The sequence below is a fragment of the Pecten maximus genome, chromosome 7 (genome assembly GCF_902652985.1).
Source record: "Pecten maximus chromosome 7, xPecMax1.1, whole genome shotgun sequence".
Taxonomy (NCBI): domain Eukaryota; kingdom Metazoa; phylum Mollusca; class Bivalvia; order Pectinida; family Pectinidae; genus Pecten; species Pecten maximus.
This window is the reverse complement of record NC_047021.1, coordinates 5,702,449-5,719,913: the sequence shown is the minus strand read 5'-3', so window position 1 is coordinate 5,719,913 and position 17,465 is coordinate 5,702,449. Positions and strand designations below refer to the sequence as shown.

Here is a 17,465-nt window from a genome sequence, read left to right as displayed (position 1 = left end):
ACAAGCTATGACATTTTTACCAGTTTTGATACATTTTATTGATTTGTTTTATTTTTGATACTGTCCTAGTCAATGTGTGTTTACGATTATCTAATCCTCCTCGTCATCAGCTGCATGTTGTCGTCCCTCTCTCCGTAATTGCTGCAAAGAGAACAATCGTATCATAACGCCAAATGTGTTATGTAAATCTCATTTACTTTTCGATCGTTTGTATTGTGCTAGACGAATATCTAATCTATTCTGAGACTGTTACTTGGTTCTACGCATGTATATTTTGGTAAGTTCCACATGGTGAAGTTACCGCATAGATGATATACCTGTATAAAGTAAGCGTTGAGTCTGCGGGCCAGGCCTGGGTTCATATCTGTAACCAAAAGTAATTAAATATAAGTTACAATTATAAAGATAATGCAGATACTGTGTAAACAACACATCAAGACAGAAAACAACAAATAATATTACATGTTTATATTAACCAGACCTGGATATCCATTATTATTACGATTGGATGCTACAGTTTTTGTGGACGAGTATGTCGAGTATGCGAGCACGTGACTAGATATACGTGCAAACACAAACGGCGTATCTGTTTCAACAGTTAAATCGCATGAAATAGGGTTCCGTTTACTTGACGTGGTCTTTATTATCTCAATTTATTTCATTTAAGAAATTTGGTTTCTGATTACCGCTGATAATTATTTTACCCCTTTTCTTATAGTGCTTGTACATAGGAGAATGACAAAAGCCAGATACATATAATGAGCATGTCTGGTTCTGTGTCGAATTTGATGTATGCTGATTATTACCGTAATTATCCTACCCCCGTCACGACATCAATGGAATATCTTACACTATATATACCGTAAATATCCTACCCCATCACAGAATCCATAAAATATCTAACAAAATATATACCGTAAACATCCTATCGCTGTCAGGGCATCAATAAGATATGTAACAGTTTATGTACCGTAAATGTCCTACCATTATCACGGCATCAATGAAATATCTTACACTATATATACCGTACACATCCTACCCCTGTCACGGCATCTACCGTAAACATCCTACCCCTGTCGTGGGATCAATAAAATATCTTACCGTGAACACCTTACCCTTACCACGACACGTGACCCGTACAATATCTTATGGTTTACAGGATAAAATGATTGCAACGTAAATATTCTTCCCCTGGAACGTAACCCATGGACTATTTAGCAGTAATCTGTAAACGTGGAAATTTACGCGAGGGGGGAATTTACGCTAATTACACCTTTTGATCGCGAAAATTCCCCCATGCGTATTATTTTGATATCAATTTGCATACTCTCGAACTACAAACGAAGGTGGATCGATCGCGAAAATTGCCCCAACGCGTATAGTTTACACATCGAAATCGCGAAATTAACCCCCGCGAAAATAACCACGATTACAACTTTACAGTATGCTGATTGTAACCGAAAATATTCTACCCTGACACGTGACCCATAGACTATTTGACAGTATATGATGATTGTTACCGTAAACATTTTGCCCCTGACGTCATGTGACCAATTGACTATTTAACAGTATATGCTGAGTGTTACCGTAAATAATCTACCCCTGACACGTGACCCATAGACTTTTTAACAGTATCTGCCGATTGTTACCGTTGATATTCTAACCCTGACACCTGATGGACTATTTAACAGTTAATGCTGATTGTTACCGTAAATTTCTACCCCTGACACGTGACCCATAGACTATTTAACAGTATATGCTGATTGTTACCGTAAATATTCTACCCCTGACACCTGATAGACTATTTAACAGTATATGCTGATTGTTACCGTAAATATTCTACCCCTGACACCTGATAGACTATTTAACAGTTAATGCTGATTGTTACCGTTGATATTCTACCCCGACACGTTACCCATAGAATATCTTACAGTATATACTGATTGTTAGCGAGTATTACCCATAGACTACTTATTTTACAATATGTACTGATTAAACCGTAAATATTCTACCCCTGGCACGTGAGCCATATACTATTCAACCATTTACACTTATTATTACCATCTATATAACGTATATTACGATATAAATGCAGACGTTATATAAAAGATACCCTAGATAATGCTCAGTGTGTACCTGTATAAAGACAATAAGGTGTGTATGTGTAATTGTCGACAGTAGAAATTATGGCATAGTGACAAACACGACAATATTTCTTTTCTGAAGGGAAATTTTCCAATGTAGTTTTTAGACGTCTTTATCTCCATGTATTGATGGAACCTGTGGCATGTGTCATTACAAAGCACATCTCTTCTTAGGAATTCACCTTTAGTGATAGTAAATACAATAAAGATAGATTTTTTTTGCACTTAAATTCAAAAGCACGGTTTACCTTATCGAACTTAATGTGTTGACTAAGAATCTACACCTGGTTGAAGATTGAACAACCCAATCAGAAATGTCTGTAATCACATAAAAACCAATGGGAACTTTGATATACACCCAATATATGCATTTTATTAAGTATGAGTAGTTACGTACGGTGAAGTAGTTTGGGGAGGATGTTCACGTCGTTTCTGATGTACTGGGTGAGAGTGTTGGAGTGGGCGGCGGCCAAAAGAGACTTCAACACGCCCCTGTACTGCAGTGGCAGGCTCTGATAGGCGTTACTTGACTCCAGATTATGCAGGTATGAATCGGATGTCGACCTCTTTGACCTCTTCTTAACAAGGAAATAAATGACAATTTTATAATGAAATCTTTTAAAACGTATGTGTGATAATATTTGGTAATTATCATTAAATGAATAAGGCTGGCGTGAGTGAGAGAAGGAGGAATAATATATGCTTACTCGATCATTTGCTCTCTGTGTTTCTGTAGTAGCAGTGACTTCAGCATGTTGTGTTTGTTGTTGTAATGCAGCCAGACCCTCGTTTGTTAAGACCTGTACAATAGATATAAACATATAAGTGAATCTGATAACTGAAAAATGCTAAACATTTTGATAAAAGCGTGAAATTTGACACAGACGTACTTAAAGCCCTAACAAAACAAATTTAGATATGAAGGCAACTTTCAAAAAATCTTCTCCCGGTTACTTTCAAGATCGCTGCCATTTTTACTGGCAAAATTGAGCAGGGGTAACGAGAATGATGTATTCATTTTGCCTATAAAGAAATGGTTATATAAATACAATATTTGGAGTAATAATTGGAGTGTTAATGTTGTATGGGAGTGTTAATGTTGTATTGGAGTGTTAATGTTGTACTGGAGTGTTAATGTTGTACTGGAGTGTTAATGTTGTACTGGAGTGTTAATGTTGTATTGGAGTGTTAATGTTGTATTTGAGTGTTAATGTTGTATAGGAGTGTCAATGTTGTATTGGAGTGTCAATGTTGTATTGGAGTGTTAATGTTGTATAGGAGTGTTAATGTTGTATTGGAGTGTCAATGTTGTAATGGAGTGTTAATGTTGTATTGGAGTGTTAATGTTGTATTGGAGTGTCAATGTTGTGTTGGATTGTTAATGTTGTATTGGAGTGTCAAATGTTGAATTTGGAGGTTAATGTTGTATTGAAGTGTTAATGTTGTATTGGAGTGTCAATGTTGTATTGGAGTGTTTAATGTTGTATGAGTTTTAATTTTGTATTGGAGTGTTAATGTTGTATTGGAGGTTACTGTTGTATTGAGTGTTAATGTTGTATTGGAGTGTTAATGTTGTATTGGGAGTGTTAATGTTGTATTGGAGTGTGTCAATGTTGTATTGGAGTGTAATGTTGTATGAGTGTTAATGTTGTATTGGAGTGTTATGTTGTATGAGTTTATGTTGTATGATGTTGTATGGTGTTAATGTTGTATTGGAGTGTTAATGTTGTATTGGAGTGTCAATGTTGTAATGGAGTGTTAATGTTGTATTGGAGTGTTAATGTTGTATTGGAGTGTCAATGTTGTGTTGGATTGTTAATGTTGTATTGGAGTGTCAATGTTGTATTGGAGTGTTAATGTTGTATTGAAGTGTTAATGTTGTATTGGAGTGTTAATGTTGTATTGGAGTGTTAATGTTGTATTGAAGTGTTAATGTTGTATTGGAGTGTTAATGTTGTATGGGAGTGTTAATGTTGTATGGGAGTGTTAATGTTGTATTGGTGTTAATGTTTGTATTGGAGTGTCAATGTTTATTGGAGTGTTAATGTTGTATTGGAGTGTCAATGTTGTAATGGAGTGTTAATGTTGTATTGGAGTGTTAATGTTGTATTGGAGTGTTAATGTTGTAGTATTGGACTGTTAATGTTGTATTGGAGTGTCAATGTTGTATTGGAGTGTTAATGTTGTAGTATTGGACTGTTAATGTTGTATTGGAGTGTCAATGTTGTATTGGAGTGTTAATGTTGTATTGGAGTGTTAATGTTGTATTGAAGTGTTAATGTTGTATAGGAGTGTTAATGTTGTATAGGAGTGTCAATGTTGTATAGGAGTGTCAATGTTGTATTGGAGTGTTAATGTTGTATTGGAGTGTTAATGTTGTATTGGAATGTTTATGTTGTATGGGAGAGTTAATTTTGTATAATAGTGTTAATGTTGTATTGGAGTGTTAATGTTGTATTGGAGTGTTAATGTTGTATTGGAATGTTAATGTTGTATTGGAGTGTTAATGTTGTATTGAAGTGTTAATGTTGTATGGGAGTGTCAATGTTGTATTGAAGTGTTAATGTTGTATTGGAGTGTTAATGTTGTATTGAAGTGTTAATATTGTATAGGAGTGTCAATGTTGTATTGAAGTGTTAATAGTGTATTGGAGTGTTAATGTTGTATAGGAGTGTAAATGTTGTATTGGAGTGTTAATGTTGTATAGGAGTGTTAATGTTGTATTGGAGTATTAATGTTGTATGGGAGTGTTAATGTTGTATTGGAGTGTCAATGTTGTATTGGAGTGTTAATGTTGTATTGGATTGTTGATGTTGTATTGGAGTGTTAATGTTGCATTGAAGTGTTAATGTTGTATTGGAGTGTTAATGTTGTATTGGAGTGTCAATGTTGTATTGGAGTGTTAATGTTGTATAATAGTGTTAATGCTGTATTGGAGTGTTAATGATGTATTGGAGTGCACATTGAATTGCAAAACGTTGGATTTAAATTTTCTTGGTGAACATGACCATATTATCAAAAGCAAGGGAGGTAACTCGTTGATTATCGGATGAATTCCTAGCCAAGTTTTATAGAATTTCTCCAATAGAGTGGATAGTTAGTTTTATATTGTGTTATTTTTTTCATTATTTTTGTTGTATACTCTAACGAAGGCTCATATATGATAGCCTAAGCATTAAATATTTGTAAAATACATAAATGTATAAGTGATCAAAGGGGAACTTTACGGCTGAGTGGTATGAAAGAAAAGAAAAGAAAAAACTTTCAACAAAACCATTATCACATGAAAGGTCAATGTATCTTCAATACACTTATATAGATTATGCATTGAGATTTTAATAGATGCAATATTTACTGCATTTTCGTCACCCTCACGAATGTTTGCCGTCCAAATGGCCGCCAATTTGAAAAAAAAAATGAAAAAAAAAACACGTAGATTTTCTGACGATGCCTCCATATCTAAATCTAGATATGACCCAAAGTAGATAATTTCGTGCCCTTATTTGGGAATTTTCTAGTATCACCCAAGTAGCGGAGGTTAAATCTCACCTTTAGGAGGTAGTCTTCTAAATCATGCGCGTCAGCAACGGGCAAATCTGTTAAGAATATAGAATTATTCACGTCATTTTACAAAACTGCTATTTCAAAGGCGTTTATTTTACACTTTAACACCGATAAGTACGAAACAACAGCTTACTTTAAACGACAAAGGTTTCAGTCAGATAAGGTCCAATATGCAACAGATTTTCACATGTGTAAGAAAACCAAGCAAAACAACAACAACAACAACAACAACAACAACAACAACAAACAAACAAACAAAAACATTGCTATGACATTTGGACAAGACGCAGATCGCAGGCAAGTGTGGTGAAGCATGAATCGTTCAAAACAAGAATATTACAATTGAAAGAAAATGTGGAAAACAATGAGAAAGCAAAACATTGACCACAGATGACCGATTATAAAAAGGAAACAGAAATATTTCAACTAATTTTTTTTTCGATTTTTAATGTTGCTTTGACATATTTGAAATATACATGTAGTTAGCGGTCCCTTTCACGTTACCGCTACAGGAACAGTTCACCTAGTGCAACACTAGTATATGTTTATAGTGTTCGATTTCTAAGAAGCTATCACTAAATGATGAAAACTTGACACGTATGAAAAATTTAAATGGTGTGTCAAATAATCAAATGATTGAAGTATCACGATAATTTCATTTCATTTTATTGCGTAAATTGCTCTAAAGTTAGGATTTTGGTGACAAACATTACAGTTGTATAATAAAAGTAAAAGGATCTATGTCAGAATTATAAGGTAGTAAATTATGATAGGAGAAATCAGGCCGTAAATTAATGTTTCCTGGTAGGTATGATCTCTAGACTTACGTCTGATGAGGTTGAGGACAGAGGAGAAGCCGATCTTGTCGATGTAACTTGTTAGTTCACCAGTCTTGGCACACGCGGCTAACTCAACCGTCAACACCTGTAGCTCTGGGGGAAGGGCTTGGTAAGCTTCGCTGTCGTGAAGCACGTTCAAGGTCGACAGTAGATCATTGTGTACATCGGCGAAGGTCAAGGTAAAAATTGATATCAGGGCGACAGCATATCTCATGGTTGCTAAATGCAATCAACAAAGTTGTCTGTTATATGAATACATATGTAACAACAATATTTGTGAAATATAACCCAAATCTGTACGAAACATAGGATTTTAAAGTAAGACTTTCCAGCTATTTTTTGATTACTAGTAATTCAATAACATGTTTCTGTTATTTAATTATAGATGGAAACGCTTTGGAAACAAGTATTTCAATGAACAATGTGTACCTGTGTGTGTAGGAAGAAAACGACAATCAGCTTGGCCAATTTTGTAAGAATGTTTGGTCGCCTCTACTTCTCCGTCATATTTCGTCTATTTCGGGCTCGTTTTTCTGTGATGTCATCGACAACCGTGTACTCAACTTTAACTCGTCCTGTGTACGATAACTGATAAGACTTAGCCTTTATCTAGTTCAATAGTCAAAGTAAACAAAGTTGTTTTGGTGGCAGCGCAACATTCGGAGTCACAGTGTAGGAAGGGTCTTTGATATACATGTATCTGAATAGATTAGTTCTTATAAGTTAATAGCTCGAATATATTCTTGAATTCGGGATAAGAAAACAATGATATGGCAAGGATGAAACGACATAGACACTTATGCTACACGAATGTACACATGAGTGTATGTTGTGCCATCCACGTGTTCACGTCAAAGTATATATTGACCTCAAACGCGAAAAGGTATGGATATGAAAAATGTTGTTAAAATCCACTTCATTAAAATAAGAGCTTAGACACACAAAAGAGACAAATCTATGTATATATATATATATATATAAGGAAACTCAGAGATGGGAATCAGCACCTGTTTAATGTGTCGCTTCATTTCACAATTTAACCACTATAGCATTACCTAATCCAGATAGTAAAGTTGGCAAACTCAACTCATTATCATTTGACTATTTATGGAATGGGAAACCAGACAAAGTTAAAAGAGAAATTATTACTAAAAATTATGCAGATGGGGGATTGAAGATGGTAAATCTTACTGCATTTATTAACTTTACTTGGATCATAAGACTCTATCAGAGTAGTGAAAAATGGCAGGCTATACTAGACTTCTATCAAAACGGACCTTCTTTCAAATTGTGGTTCTGAATATATCAAAATATGTGAAAATAAGTGTACAAATAAATTCCGCTGTGATGTTCTTAAGGCATTCTACTTTCTAAGTTCAAAAAACCATGATAACATCCTTCAGGAAAGCATATTGAAATCCTCCATCTGGTATAACAGTAAAATCAAGATAGGTGGAAAAGTTGTGTTTAAAAAAAAAAAAAAAATACTACCAGAAAGGTATTTTATTATACAGGATATAATATAGGATGTTGACACAGATTTGTTTTATACATATGAACAATTTATTGAAAAATACCAGGTAAATACATTTTTTTTTTTAAATATCAAGGTATTGTATTGACAAATGTGTAAAAATGTGTTTTTAATTCAAAGAAAAGTTCTACACCAGGAATTGTCAAGATACATATATCAAGTGTAAATAGTATGTGTAAATAAGTGCATATTATTTCAAGTGTACAAAATGTGCATTACCATATACAAAATGTACATGTATATCTATTTAGTGAAGAAACAACCAATCCGAAGTCGCTGACCTCCTATTTGACAAACCTCATTCTGTAATGACATGGCGATAATACATTACACAAGCCTTTTAAGGCTTACATCGATGTCATACTGTGATTACTGTGATTGTATCTGCTACTTAAGAATTTATTACTTCATCTAATACACACAGAAAAGAACTTGCCTATCCTTACATTCCTTTCAACTTACTTTTTTTCTTAGAGACAGGAAAGGGTCAAAATATTTTTAAACTCTATAACCGAATCAGACACTATAACATCTGGCACTAGAAAATGGAATACCATTTTCAACAACATAGATAACCAAATGTGGGGTAAAATATGTAAAATGCCTTTCTGTGTTACAACAAATACAAAATTGTAGTGGTTTCAGTTCAGTGTAATTCACCATATCCTAACAACAAACTCTTTTTAAAATTGGACTAATTGTACTGAGTTGCATTGTTAAATATGTAAAAAAAAATGATAATGCTATTGGGTGCCTGCTTAGCTAATTGGAAAACTAATACTTGTATATTATTATGTATACGGGAGAATAGAAATAGAAATATATATTCAGCAAGCACTTAAGAAAAAAAAAAAAAAAAAATGATAAAAAATGATGTTGTGCTACCTAAACTAATCTTTATATTTTCAGGGTAAGTTACTTCCCTTTAAAATTTATTTTGACCAATGAGAACAGAATGATATCGTATGTGTTGTCCGTGTTGGCAACGCAACACAACAAAGAATATTCAAAACAAGTCTGCGGTTAGGACTATTGTATGTTAAGCTAAATACGATCTAACAGCCGCACACTCGTGTCATCGGACTGTTAAATATAAGGTAAGCTATCTGAATAATATCAAATAACGCACAGGTAGACAAACAATACACTTAAATGGGCTCATTGTCTTCAATGACTGGTCTGGCAATTTACACTTTGTGGAACACCGAATGTACTTTGTAATAATGCATATCGATACAGCTGACAGCCATTAATTGTTCTGTCGTCTGAAGTGAAGCATAGCACATTGAAAGATATCCGTGTTACTGTGGATACTTCGTTGTTATTTGACAATAACGATCCAAAACAGGACAGTGTGGAATTAGATCTGTTTATCGTTTGACAATATATTGAGGAATTTATAACAATGTCATCAGGTAAGAGTTAACACAAAATGTATCATCTATATATATAGAGGTGTTGTTTTTTTAAATGTTGAGACTATGAATGCGATATTATTTCAAATTCCATTCAAACTTTATTACTTTATGTACAGTGTATAATTTTATAGCTGAACAAAAACATAGAAGTTAATTTTGCTTGAGGGCAATGTGAGAATATAATTAGCTTTATATGCTGCCATTTACCAAATACATGTACATGTATGCTAGACCACAGGTACTTGGGGTAAGAAATTATATTTGTATATATATACTATATAGCCTCGTATTACTATAATCTATTTATATAGTAATACGAGGCTATATAGTATAATATACAAATGTAATTTCTTACCCCAAGTACCTGTGTGCTAGACTCTATAATCCAGAATGAAATATTGAGCCTCAAAGTGTGACCGATTCGTTCAATATGTCATTTTAAAATTTGGGTAACTGATCTGGGGCCACACCCCAGGATTTATTACAGTATATTCTGGTATGCATTTGTATTTTATAATGCACATGGTAACATAACTGTGATAACGAGAAGGCAGGGTATGAATATTCATTTTAATCATGGTAACATACATACATTTGTAGTTCCAACAAAAAACCGATAAGGTAACCCTTGCACATACATACATACATGTACCCCCACCAAACCTCCAGTATCCAGTGTCAACTACTGCAGCTCTGGAACAGGCTACATGCCACAACTATTTTTCAAACAGATTGCTACACGCTGATGTTACAGAAGCCGAAGTTTCCTGTGACCTGACACCATGTCATGGACCGACCATGTCATGGTGTCGGGGGCAGAGGAAACTCAGGCTAGCGTTATAGGAGTGGCATTGTATTAAGCTGAGGTCAGACGAGTTCCACAAGAATGTTGTAATTTATTCATGACACAAAAAATGAAAATTGACTGTATTTAGTAGCAGAGGTATGTCAAAAATATGTGTTGCCTGTCAGTGTATTATAACCAAGTGCAAGTTCCCTAGACTGTTGGCAGCAGTAAGGTATGGTGACATCTGCTGACATAACTGTTTACCATGGATGAAAACAAACATTTATCTTTTTAAGTGTACTACATTTCACCAAACATTTTCTTTTAGATTAGGAGGATTTGTAAATTTTTGCCTGACACAAGGATGCTCAAGTTTACACTCACTAAACACAGAGAGATTAAACTGCAGTATTTATAGTGTGAATTGTTGGAGAATTGAGTCTAATCCTCATTCGACTTCTAGTTATGTTTGGTATGGGAAGAGAATGACCTCATATAAAGTTATGCATTTATGATGTGAATATGATATGTATCTGATTAAAGCAATTAATATGTCTTTTTTTTGTGGACAGGACTGAAAGTCACAGCAATGGCAGCACAACCTACGAAGATGGTTCGACCCAAACATTGGGATGATGCAGTGGAAGAGGCCTATAGGTTCCAAAAGGCTGGCTGGAGGGATGCAATAGAGTATCAGACATTGACAGGCAACAATGTAAATTTGTTTTCAATACATTCAGTTTTTATTGGTTGCTGATACTTTGGTTAGGATAGAAACTGCTAATTATCAATCAGTAGGCATCCAAATCATATTAATTGACAGTGATTATGATAGGTTGTTCTAAAGTAAATGTAGATTATTCTAAAGGAAAATCTACTTTCTTCAAAGTATGGCTAATATAAATTAATACAAATGTAGCTAGTTTTATGTTTCGACAGGTAAAAGTGCCTCTGTAATTATTTCATATATGCATTTTGTTGTACTTTTCATACTTGAAGCTTTGTACCACAAAGACAAAATACTTTTACTTTAACATAACTGCCCTAAGATAACATACACATCAATATATATATACACAGAACCTTTAGTACTAATGTGTCAAATGTGATACATGTAAGATTACAATAGCTTTTAAACACAGTAGAATAATGAAATTTGTTATAAGCCATCCTCACTCTAGTGGGTTCTCAATGATAAAAATTCCAGCCGACTTTAGCACTAATGACTACGTTACGTTTTGAATGTCGATCAGTGCCTTTATAAAGACAGATTTATTTTTGACAGAGTATTTTGGTTTTTGGTTTATAATCAGTCATTTGTGTTACAGGCATCTATAGACAGATGGCCCCACAACGGATACATTAAGAAGCTGTGCAGAAAAGCTGATGGATTTTTCTATTACTACAACAAGGAACGTGAATGCCCGGACAACGACATCCACAGAACAAAACTGTATGAATACTAAACAATATACCAAGGGATCTTGGAAGGTGTTTTATGAAGAGGTTGATCCTCCTGTGTTTGTATGTAGGGAACCTGTGTTAGTGTGTCTGTCCTGATGGTGGTGTCTGGCCTCAAACACAAACATATTCTTTATGCTTGAGTCATGGAGGAACATTCGTCAGTATATGTGAAAAAAATCGCTATTAAATTGTGGTTATTTTAAAGAATTGGGATAATTTTGTGTCCCTATAAGCAGTCCAGTTGTAACTATGGTGCATTGCTTTCATCAGTCAAGATTGGCGAGAATACATTAAACAGTCATTATAATACACATGTGAAGGAATGTTGTTTGCAAACATTATACATTTAAAATATGGAAGTATGGTGATTACGTCTAATAAATCTGTTTTCATTGACTGTTTGTCGCTTGTTACACCGTGATGTTGTTAGCCCAGCTCAAATAGCAAACAGACGCAAGGACCCAACTTTTCTAAATGTATGTAATTTGTTTTACTTGCTTGGGACCCTGCAGTGGCTAACATTATCACATTACACAAGTACCATTGCTTGCCCATCTTGTGTTGTACTGAGGCCAAACGTGGGAGTACTATGACAGTTGTTTGTTATGATTGACCACATTACCAAGGCATTATGATGTCATTTATCATTGTACATAGTATTTATAGTATCACATCATACAACTATTGAATGTGTTCAATTCTAAGTATAGCATATTCATCTTCCTTTACACATAAGTTTGCACTTAAATATATAGGCTACAAAAATGTTGTGATGATTTTAAAACATGTGTTATTTGAGAATAAAATTTGACGAAAGGAAACAAATGTTGTTTGTAACAGCTGGTTAATGTCCACATTAAGAACAAGTCACTAGTTGAGAAATATTCCTTCTGTTTAAGGGCCATTGAGATGTTGTTGTCCTATGATCACCAAGCTTTCACTCCCTCTATCCATTTAATTGATTTTTTTTACATCTATATGATTTTTGTTCATATATATTTAAACCTTGTCCTTGGATCATAGACAAAACTAGACAGAATACAGTTATACAGTTTTATGCATTTGTCCTGTTATGTAAGCAAACGGCTAAAAGCAGCAACTTCATTTCTTTAGCATTTCTCAAAAAAAAAAAAAAAAAAAGAAAAAGAAAAAGGAAAACAAACAGAAAGATAACAGTTTAGATTTTATGAGATATATAATTTTAAACATGAAAGTTGTTTTGTAAAGCATTAAAAATATCTTCAGAAAATTTAGATACCTTTTATAATGTAGATGAAGATATTCAATTCAGAAGATATGAAGATATAACATCGTATTTTCGTTAATTCCATCACATATTGGATCAACATTAGCTATGATTCATTAGAGATGTTGGCTTAAGGTGTTTATACTTTGGAGGCAAGGAGGAACAATATGTAGATAGAAATGTCAAAATCTGAATGGATATGTGCAACGGCGTCATAATTCAACATATTTCATAATTTCCATTATTTAATTTCAAAAGTAAGTCCAGCATGTATATGCGAATATTCTGAATTGTGCCACTGTTCAAATATATTGGAATATGGCATGCATTGCAAGTTAATTACAGCCATGAAATCTCATTTATTTATTCCAAAAAGAGGTAGGCAAGTATAAGAATTGCTGTTAAAATATTCAAATGAACCTGACTTGCGTTCAAATTTAATAGCAGATGCATTACACAAATCTATCCAACCATATCTACCCAAATCATTCTAATAACTGAAATCTTGGAGAGTGAATTTGAAAAGACAAAAAAATAAATGTAGCCCTACTTGTCGTAAACTTCCAGCAGCGGTTATCTCCCCTTAATCATATAATAACTAAGACGTAATCAAATTAAAAGATTTATTAGTATAATATTGAATATTTGACAAATAATGCATGAAGGCGACGCATAAACGATAGGATTACAATAATTAGTTCATAACGAGCTTTCTCTCGTTCTTACATATATGTATATCATGTTAAAATCCAGTTACTACATAAATAAATATTTAAAAAAGAAAAATTGATAAATAAATGATATAAGGTCATATAAACAGAGACCTATATACTAGGGATTCGCAACAAGCTCATTGGCTTACCAAACGTCACCGCCGAGCGGAAGTTCGGGTGATTTATCCCAGAGTGCATTGCTGCTCCTAATGTTTAGACGCCATATTGAAAGTACGCCTGAAACACGGTCAGCTTTATCACAGCTCATAGAGGACTATTGTCCGATAACAAATCACGGGAATCAAACTTAAGTGCAATTTTTTTTATGTAAACTGGCGTTTCAAACGTATTCCGCCGTACTTTATGTTCGGAAGACTGCACATGTGACCGTTCAACTTCTTTTCACGGCGATTACCGCGCTGGTTAGCTTATGTCGGGCCGCTTATGTCTGGTGTTAAGGACAGTGCTACATGGTTTCAGTTTAACTCCTTTTTTATTTATTGACCAATTTCAAAATGGTTTTCAAATAATTCTTGCTCGATAGTTACTCTATCGCGTTTAGTCAAATTTGTTGTGTAATTCATTGTAAATATTTAGTTATTGCCCAGTGAAAATTAGTAAACAAAACAAATTATGGTTATACTGTGAATGGCTGGTGTTAAGGACAGTGCTACATGGTTTCAGTTTAACTCCTTTTTTATTTATTGACCAATTTCAAAATGGTTTTCAAATAATTCTTGCTCGATAGTTACTGTATCGCGTTTAGTCAAATTTGTTGTGTAATTCATTGTGAATATTTAGTTATTGCCCAGTGAAAACTAGTAAAAAAAACAAGAGAAAAAGATGGCTGGTATACTATCGTCTATTTTATTTTTAACTGGAAGGTGTATATAATTTAAACTATCCATTAACTATATTCAATTCAACTTTAATATCATATTTATGATTAGATTAGTGATTTGATAGCTATAATCTGTAGAATTTTATATAGTATAACCATGACTTCTGTTAACATTGATCTCATGAATAATAAAGCCATTATTGAAAGAAATGCATTAATTGAAACTAATTGAAAAAAACATAAATCAGTCTAATGTAAATTAAATTAAATATTATACTTTTTGTAAATTATTTAGTGTTTCAAAACAGATATTTGATACAGAATTGCAGGGATTGATCGAGGAATGAGTGTGTTGGAATATAATAGCTATGATATCTTTTGCACGAGTGTAGGACAAAAGCCCCCCCGGATATTAGCCCCTAGGACAAAAGCCCCTCCGGACGAAAGCCCCCCCCCCCCCCCCCCGGACATTAGCCCCCCCGGACAAAAGCCCCTTCATTATAAATTTAGCTGGTATACTTTATATAAATCTGTACTTTTGAAAAACAAAAACTGTATATATACTGCTGATTTTATCTCTGAAATTTGGAGAATAATTGTGTGGAAAATGAAGGTCCTTGGTTCAATGCCAGAGCTGCATTATATGTCTGTGGTTAAACATCATTTATTTGTTCAAACTTTATATTATTAAGTAAGCTGAAAATTTCAGGAAAGCTTATCATTTAAAACAAAATGTCTTGAAGTTTGTACAATAAATAATGATGTTTTCCCACAAACTTACTCACATTTTCTGTCATATATGTTGCATCCTTCAATTAATGAATACAAAAACATGGTGTAGATTTCATAGTTTTTAATTTGTTATTATTCATTAATATCACACACAGCCATATATCGAAGAAATATGATAAGTACCTAACCAAACATGTTCCTCTGTGTTGTAATCTTAATTTTAGGAATGATTAAAATCAAAGAAACAATATAAAAACAATTTATACCTGTGCAAACATAGACATTTCACTGTTGATACACATGAAGCCATTAATGATATATTTCCTTCGAGGAGAATACAACATCAATGAAAAACCTACCAAACACCTGTGTAACAGCTTATTGTTTATGTAACAGTAAAATCAATGAAAAACCTACCAAACACCTGTGTAACAGCTTATTGTTTATGTAACAGTTCAAGTAGTTGTTTTTCGAACTGGTTGTTTACATTGCAGAAGCCACTGGTGACTGAAGTCACTTACATATATATGTAGCACTTAATATAACCACTGCTAAAACATATATTGTAATTTAAAAAAAAATGAATAAATAAAAACGTAAAAAAAATAAAAAAAATAAATATAATTTGTTTTTTATGAAGGGGCTTTTGTCCACTTTTTGATTAGTGTGAAGGGGCTAATGTCCGGGGGGGCTTTTGTCCTAGGGGCTAATGTCCGGGGGGGCTTTTGTCCGTACCTCCTTTTGCACATAGCAAAACATTAAATACTGTGGTATATATTTTATTGTATTGTGTGGGAAATTAATAAAATCAAAATGTTATATTTTTTTCCCCATTTTTTCCCCCATTATGACCGATATATATACCCCCCCCCCCCCCCCAACCTTTGGGGCATTGATCACACCTTACCTTTGATAAAAACATTTATACCTAGTCATGGGGCATCTCCTAATAAACTCAAAGGGGGTCCATTCAGAATATATGTAGAGTATATACTGTATGTACCTGTACTTCTGGGTCTACAGAAAAAAATATTGTCATGGTGATCACCTGGGCTCCCCCACTCCATCCAAACCATAAGGATATTGGCCACACCTTTATTACCTTTGAGATATACATCAATCAACAGGTGTGTCTCATTGTCAACACCTGTCCTGAGGCTGGCCATGTCCATCTCCCCAAAATACTAGAGTTCACTAAAGGCATGCTGTGCAGTATACAATCTAAATATTTACCTGTACTCTGGAAGACAAAAATCCCTCAGGTGTGTCCTCATTCCCTATAATTAAACTTAAATGAGTCCATTCATATTTAGATATATATGTTTTTAGGTTAATTTTGAATTTACGAATCTGTTTAATCAACATTTGGGGTATATGAATTTACTGCAGGGTATTTGAAATTTGAATGTTTCAAATTTAAATCTTATAGAAGCTTCTCTGCCTATTCTATACCATAATGTATCAATACTTATTAAACTTGACTTTTTTTTTCAGAAAGCCAAAGAAGAAAAGATCTACCATTGGTACATGACCTAAGTACTATCAAAGTTTTCAATACTAAATAATAAAATATTATCAATCATCAAACATAACCGTGTTTTTTTTGTTTTTTTTTTCCATTTTACTTAAGACTTTTGCTATAGCATTTGTCTAATAAACAAGAAATATCTCTAAAAAAAGATAAAAGGCATTGTTTTTAATGCTGGTTTTTATACTGTAAAACTGCTGGTGAAATAAATCAACGAATCACTGGTCTAGTGGTGGGTGCAGATGAGCTCTATAAGGCCTATAGGTATACAAGATATATAACATTAAACAACTACAGATGTGTACAGGAGAGTGTTACATACATGTACATGAAAACTGTTCAATATAAAATTATCTACACTAATAAATTTTGTCTTTTGCAAGCCAAATATAGATATTACATGTAACCTAAATTTGACAACTCTCTAACATTATTAACAGATAATAGTTGGATTAATTTAAAAACAGAATGTCTTTTGTAGTAATATTGTTTTATACATTTTACCCTCAGACCTGTATACAATGGACATATAAAAAAAAATGAAACTCGCCCTCGATGTCGCCCAAATCACAATTGTTACAGGTTCTATTTCTTTGAGTAATATTATTATGTCTACCTATTTCTATATTTAATTTGTGTGAGGATGCTCCACATA

At 33.6% G+C, this 17,465-nt stretch overlaps 2 protein-coding genes across 4 annotated transcripts; one reads left to right on the top strand and one right to left on the bottom strand.

Annotated features, from left to right (window-relative positions):
• Positions 1-7,133, bottom strand: LOC117331421. 2 transcript variants are annotated; one of them, XM_033890125.1, is made up of 7 exons: positions 6,977-7,133; positions 6,536-6,766; positions 5,694-5,740; positions 2,852-2,944; positions 2,542-2,722; positions 318-364; positions 1-141 (listed from the first exon to the last, which is right to left on the bottom strand). In XM_033890125.1, the coding sequence occupies exons 2-7, from the start codon at positions 6,759-6,761 to the stop codon at positions 91-93; spliced, it is 645 nt and encodes a 214-aa protein (XP_033746016.1). In that variant the 5' UTR covers positions 6,762-6,766; positions 6,977-7,133; the 3' UTR covers positions 1-90. The 2 variants fall into 2 exon arrangements, with proteins under 2 accessions (XP_033746016.1, XP_033746018.1); XM_033890127.1 differs by having other exon boundaries at positions 2,542-2,719; positions 6,977-7,103.
• A 1,916-nt stretch (positions 7,134-9,049) lies between these two features.
• On the top strand, positions 9,050-12,571 carry LOC117331420 (meiosis expressed gene 1 protein homolog). Of its 2 annotated transcripts, none has more exons than XR_004533547.1 (3): positions 9,050-9,178; positions 10,859-11,001; positions 11,615-12,571. XR_004533547.1 is itself a non-coding variant. In XM_033890124.1 (3 exons), the coding sequence occupies exons 1-3, from the start codon at positions 9,487-9,489 to the stop codon at positions 11,750-11,752; spliced, it is 291 nt and encodes a 96-aa protein (XP_033746015.1). In that variant the 5' UTR covers positions 9,314-9,486; the 3' UTR covers positions 11,753-12,571. The 2 variants fall into 2 exon arrangements, 1 of the variants encoding a protein (XP_033746015.1); XM_033890124.1 differs by lacking the exon at positions 9,050-9,178 and adding an exon at positions 9,314-9,496.
• The last annotated feature ends 4,894 nt before the right edge of the window (positions 12,572-17,465 follow it).

Coding starts and splice junctions, on each gene's coding strand:
- LOC117331421 (XM_033890125.1), bottom strand. CDS start 6,761: ATGAGATATGCTGTCGCCCTGATATCAATTTTTACCTTGACCTTCGCC. Junction 2,723..2,851: donor CACAGAGAGCAAATGATCGA/GTAAGCATATAT, acceptor TTCCTTGTTAAG/AAGAGGTCAAAGAGGTCGAC. Junction 142..317: donor TCAACGCTTACTTTATACAG/GTATATCATCTA, acceptor TTCTCTTTGCAG/CAATTACGGAGAGAGGGACG.
- LOC117331420 (XM_033890124.1), top strand. Junction 11,002..11,614: donor AGACATTGACAGGCAACAAT/GTAAATTTGTTT, acceptor TTTGTGTTACAG/GCATCTATAGACAGATGGCC.